At 55.6% G+C, this 5,203-nt stretch overlaps 1 protein-coding gene across 1 annotated transcript; it reads right to left on the bottom strand.

The window, feature by feature from the left end:
• Positions 1–506: 506 nt before the first annotated feature.
• LOC112901742 (hydroxycinnamoyltransferase 2-like) lies at positions 507–2,378 on the bottom strand. Its single transcript, XM_025970712.1, has 2 exons — positions 1,907–2,378; positions 507–1,731 (listed from the first exon to the last, which is right to left on the bottom strand). The coding sequence occupies exons 1-2, from the start codon at positions 2,306–2,308 to the stop codon at positions 796–798; spliced, it is 1,338 nt and encodes a 445-aa protein (XP_025826497.1). The 5' UTR covers positions 2,309–2,378; the 3' UTR covers positions 507–795.
• Between the last annotated feature and the right edge of the window lie 2,825 nt (positions 2,379–5,203).

The raw sequence follows: 5,203 nt of genomic DNA, 5'->3' as shown, positions 1-5,203 counted from the left end.
TGGCGGCCGCCCATCACACACCGGCGGGGTTTACCGCTACGGGTGGACGCCCACGCCACACGATCCGGCCGTGCATTGGCGTCCGGTCTCGGCACGGCGACGCCGGCGAGTCCTCGTCCGCAGCGGCTTCGGAGTTAAACACGCGCGTCGCAGTTCGTCAGGGAGACATCCAGTTGCCCAGGAGCAGCTAGCGTGCGCGTGCCTCCATGGCCGTGTAGAGAGTTGGTACGCCGTCGAGGACTTGCTGTAGCGTGATTTGGAGCGCAGAGAAAGAAGGGACTCGCCGTCGTGGTTCTTGTGTGAAATAGCGTGGCCGCTCCGGCATGGCTGCTGTGCCCGGGCAGCGTGAGGCCGACTGCCGACAGCCCCGTGAAACACCTCTCTCTCTCTCTCTCTCTCTCTCTCTCTCTCTCTGCAGAATCTACTGAAACTTAATTTGCAGCACAATTGCAAATTTTGGAGAGCATTTGGATCGTCGATTCCGGGAACACTAGGAACAAGGGGCCTGGGGGTGGTGGTCCGTATCTGAAACACCATGAACGATTCTCATAAACCTCACATTTTATGACACAGTCAATCCATTACATTAGTAGTAGTAACACTGTTTGTCACCATTACATATTCTACATATATTTCCGGGCATAATTTAGAAAGCATCTATAGAGTACTAGTATTATTTTTTGGAAACATACTTAGCATCACACTACAGTCTACAGATTACTGAAACACGTAGCATGCAGGAAGATATCCATGACACACATTAGCATCACAGGTAGCACACAGCCTTTACCCACGTCACTGGAACACGTAGCTGTTCTCCAGGGCTTGGAACACGGTGGGCTCCTCCTCCATCACCTTGGCCAGCTCCGGAGCCACGTGCACGTACACCACCCAGTCGCCGTCCCCGCGCGCGCTCGGCATCGGCATCACGTACCCGGCGCCGGCGGGCCACGGGAAGTGGTACGACGCGAACGCGGGTAGCCCCGTCCCGAAGTCCGCTTTCCCCACGGGGAAGCTCATCCCGGACGACACGATGCACGCCATCGCCTCGTTCCCGCCGGTGCCTCCCAGGTACGCCCTCGCCGCCGCCGGCTTGGGCCGCAGCGCCTCCACCCAGTCCACGAGACCCCGGAAGTGCTCGCCGGTGGCGGCCTCCGCCACCCACCGGTGCACGTCGCCCGCCACGTCGGCAAGGCTCATGCGGCGGAGGTCCTCCGAGCCGGTGACGCCGTAGGGGATGGTGAGCACGTTGCCGAAGTAGACCCTCATGGCGCCGTCGGGGGACATGCGGGTGCGCCCGTCCACGACCACGCCCATGCAGCACTGGCTCTGGCGCGGGGAGGCCGCCCTGGAGCACAGCCGCCACAGGTGCGCCGTGAACGCCTCCAGCTTCGTGCGCCCCGGCCCCGCCGACGCCTTCAGCGCAGCGATATCCGCGGCGGATACGCGGTAGATCCGGTTGACCGAACTCGCGGCGACGGCAGGTGGGGGCGGCGCGGCGCTGCGCGGGCAGAACAGGCGGTCGATCAGGGCGTCGGTGGACGGCGCGCGCAGCGGCGGGTCGCGCGGGGCGACGAGGGAGCGGCGGAAGGACGGGGCCGGCGCTGCGGGGCTTCCAGTACGGGCGGCCGCGGCCCACGCGACGAGGAACATGTTGAAGGAGTAGGCGTCGCAGACGCGGTGGTCGAAGGTGCAGCCAACGACGGCGCCGCCGCACCCGAACTTGGTCACCTGCGTGCATGTGCCATGCAAGGCAGTGGCACGGCGTTAATTGTGAACGTTACGTTTTAAATAGGTTTTCATACATTTTTACGTCATGTAATATCCTTCAAATTGCAAACGCAACATAGTTGAAACGATGAAACATGGCAGGGATTACGTGGAACGTCATGGTCGCGCTTCATACCTTAACTGCCACAACACCGCCAGCCTTCTTGGCGGGCACCAGCTTCTCAACGCCCTCGTCCACGGCGCCCAGCTGGACCTCCCGCAGCTCGACGCCGGCCGCGGTCGCCACCGTGAAATCCACGCCGCGGCCGTTGCACAGCAGCTCCGGCTCGCCGTCGGCGTTGGGCACCACCTCGCCGGCCAGCGGGTAGTACGCCACCAGCGTCTTGGCCAGCGCCTCCTTGAGCGCGGCCACGGTGGGCGCCGGGTGGGGGTAGCAGAAGAAGAGGCTGACGTCGAGCGGCGGCAGGAGGAGGTCCAGGTTGGACAGCGCCAGGCGGCACCCCTGCACCGGCAGCGCCGGCGCCACCGTGACGGCCACCTCGTGGCCGCCGTGCTCTTTGATGGCCTCGTTCACCATGCTGCCTGCGCCTGCGTGTTGGCTGCTGACGCCTGAGGTTGAGGGGTCGTCGAGGAAGGGAGTGTAGGACTTAAAGTCTTCAGGTTTCTATGGTGCCATGATGCAAGTATTTAAAGGAACGGGCTTCGGTAAACTAATTAGCCTGCAACTTTGCAGTGCACTGTATATCCAAGCTCTAGTTAATTTCATATTTTTTTCGCTTTTTTAATTTCTTGTTTTAGTTAGACGTGTGCAGTTCACTATTCTGTTATGTTTTGCATCCAGATTTTTCTGTGTGTTACTGTTGATCTGAAACTGCATGTTTGGTGGGTCATTCTTCTGCTACAGGCAGGAGTCAGGAATCGCGTACAGCTTGTCTAGCTGCATCTGCATTTGTTGGTTGTAAGACGTACGCCATTGATTCAGTTTGGTGCCCATTGGCCTGACTTTGGGTTTGTGGGTTCTGGACATGGATGCCATGCATCCTGAGAGTGAATAATTAAGCTTCACAAATGTTGGTAAAAACCAGTTATTAATCACACGCAGCTTCCATGATTAAGAATCTATTTGGAGGATCTAAAGTTGAGTGCTAAACTTACGCACTTATTATTAGCACACATATACGTGCTAAAGTTTTTAAAGTTTTTAAGTGTTGGTACATTAGCACTTCCATTTGGATGAGTTAGTGCTAAAGTTTACCACTTTACTAGGATCCAAACATGCTCTAAATCAAATAATATAAAATGGACACTGTAATGCAATGCAAAATTTGTAGATAGGAGGATTTTTTTTTCCTTATCGAATTCTATGCATCAGTTCACCTACAATTTATAGACATATTGTTGTCGGAAATGTAGGCTCCCACCAGGTTGGCATATGGCATACTTGTCGAAATGGTCAACTTTGAAACTCAGGACTTCTTTTAATATTAATTCTAGTTACACATATCGAATTTTAATGATTTATATACAGCAACTAGTTCACAAACAGACTCACGATTGGTCAAGCTTCTGTGCAAACTTTTTTTTTTGTGTGTGTGTGATACCAAATTAGGTTTCATGTGTACCTACCAGCTCCGATCCAACCGAAAAGAATGTACAGTACTGCTTAGATTTAGATAGAGTTCAGTTGCGAGAAGTAGCCTGCTCCAAAGTTCACTGTAATGGTCAGAACGGTTGGGAGAGAAAGAGAGACACGCGAGAGGGATCTCGGAGAGGGAGTTACATACACGCGACGACGGATATGAATATGATCCACCCACATCCGCCAGCCCAGCCGTCGTCCTCTCCAGTGGATTGCACGGGAGGAATCAACTAAAGTGTTTGATGCTCATCAGATAGGATCAAAGTTGAGATCGAGGCCGCTGAACTGAACCGAGCAACCACTCGTACGGCCCTACCACGCTCGCGTCAGGTTGCCCGTCGCCCGCGCGCGCCCACAGCAAGCAGGTAAGAGACAGCTGCTCGAGTGACTGTGACACGGTGTGGATGGTTTTGGATGCGACCTCAGCCTCCGGACTCCAGACAAGCAAGCCAGCCAGCCAGCCAGAGAATAATATTATCTGGCCCTGCTGGCTTCGCATGAAATTTGGAGATTATGTAAAGGAACTGCGCACCTTTTTTTGGGGTGGAGTGGGTGTGGACTTCACAAGTTCGCACGCATGCGAGCTCTACTACTGGTGGCAAGCTTGAAGAAGCCACAAATGGCGCTCCGGGAACCGCATGCGGCCACACCGTACCCGTCTGACCGTCGCGAGCACGATCCCACGCTGCGTCCTCTGCCGCCGGGCTGGCATGGCCGGCCGGTCACCGTGGTCGCGGGCGGCACGCAGCGGCGTCGTGCGCGCCGGCGCCCTCCCTTGTCGCGATGTTAAAGGGGGACGTGGCGTGCGCTGACGGTGACGAAGACGGGTAGCCAGAAAGAAAAGATCCTGTCTTTTCCTCTCGATCCGGCGGAGAGATAGAGAGAGGACACCTTGTTTGTAGTTCAGCATCGTCAGTCGTCCGAGCCAAATGCACGCATGCGACGACACACTAAAACGAAGCAAATTTAACAACCATTCCTCCCATGCACGAGAGCTAGCTAGGGTCAGGTCGGGTCACAGCGAAAGGTGGCCTCGGATGGTCGTCCGGAAAAAAAAAAGGTGGCCGGCGCCTTGGACGCCTTAAGAATTCGGATCAAGGACCGGTAGCTGGGGTAACCGTATTGCTTGCTTCGCCCGGTGAAAGAGGTTCGGACGTGCGTCAACAGGAACAGCCACCTACTAGGTACGCGCGCCACTCCATCGAGCTAGTAGCGCTCGTCGAAAGTCAAAACCAATGCTAGCTGAGATTCCGTCTCTCTGCTGCTTCTTTCTCCGTCGTCGTCCCTAGCAGCTATCTAACGCGTCCCAAACCGACAGGTTGGTTTCTCTCGGTCCCCTGCTTGTTGTGGAAGCTCGATTATTTGCTGCGCCGGCCTGGTGAGACCTTGATAACCTGTCGGTGACATTCCGATTAATCATCGGCGATTCAACAGGGCAGTCGCATCACGATGGCTACGGATTAGCTTGGAACAATGGTGACAGCTGCTGCAGCTAGCAGCTAGCACTGGTTGTTGCAAGCGGACAGGTGAAGAAGTTTTTCCCTCAACGTGTCTGGATGCTGTGTACTAATGTTAGCAAGTGTACACCTGCCTTCTGCACTGTCGTCGCATCGACCAGGGGCTATCAACTTAGGTACGCTGTGCCTGCTGTGAGTGGCCCTGCCCGATCATGGTTTCCTAGACGACTCCAAGCACGCGATTATTGTCGGTAATGAACTTCTGATGATCCATCGTCACCAACCCTACTTGCAGTTCTCGGATCCAATTATGCACGCACGCCACGCGCGCGCGCGATCGGGCTTGGAGCTAGCTTTCGGGAGACGATGGGGCGTA

Source organism: Panicum hallii, chromosome 7 (assembly GCF_002211085.1).
Source record: "Panicum hallii strain FIL2 chromosome 7, PHallii_v3.1, whole genome shotgun sequence".
Taxonomy (NCBI): domain Eukaryota; kingdom Viridiplantae; phylum Streptophyta; class Magnoliopsida; order Poales; family Poaceae; genus Panicum; species Panicum hallii.
The sequence above is the reverse complement of the archived record's forward strand: the minus strand, read 5'-3'. Positions and strand labels throughout refer to the sequence as shown.

Coding starts and splice junctions, on each gene's coding strand:
- LOC112901742 (XM_025970712.1), bottom strand. CDS start 2,308: ATGGTGAACGAGGCCATCAAAGAGCACGGCGGCCACGAGGTGGCCGTC. Junction 1,732..1,906: donor GCGGTGTTGTGGCAGTTAAG/GTATGAAGCGCG, acceptor ACATGCACGCAG/GTGACCAAGTTCGGGTGCGG.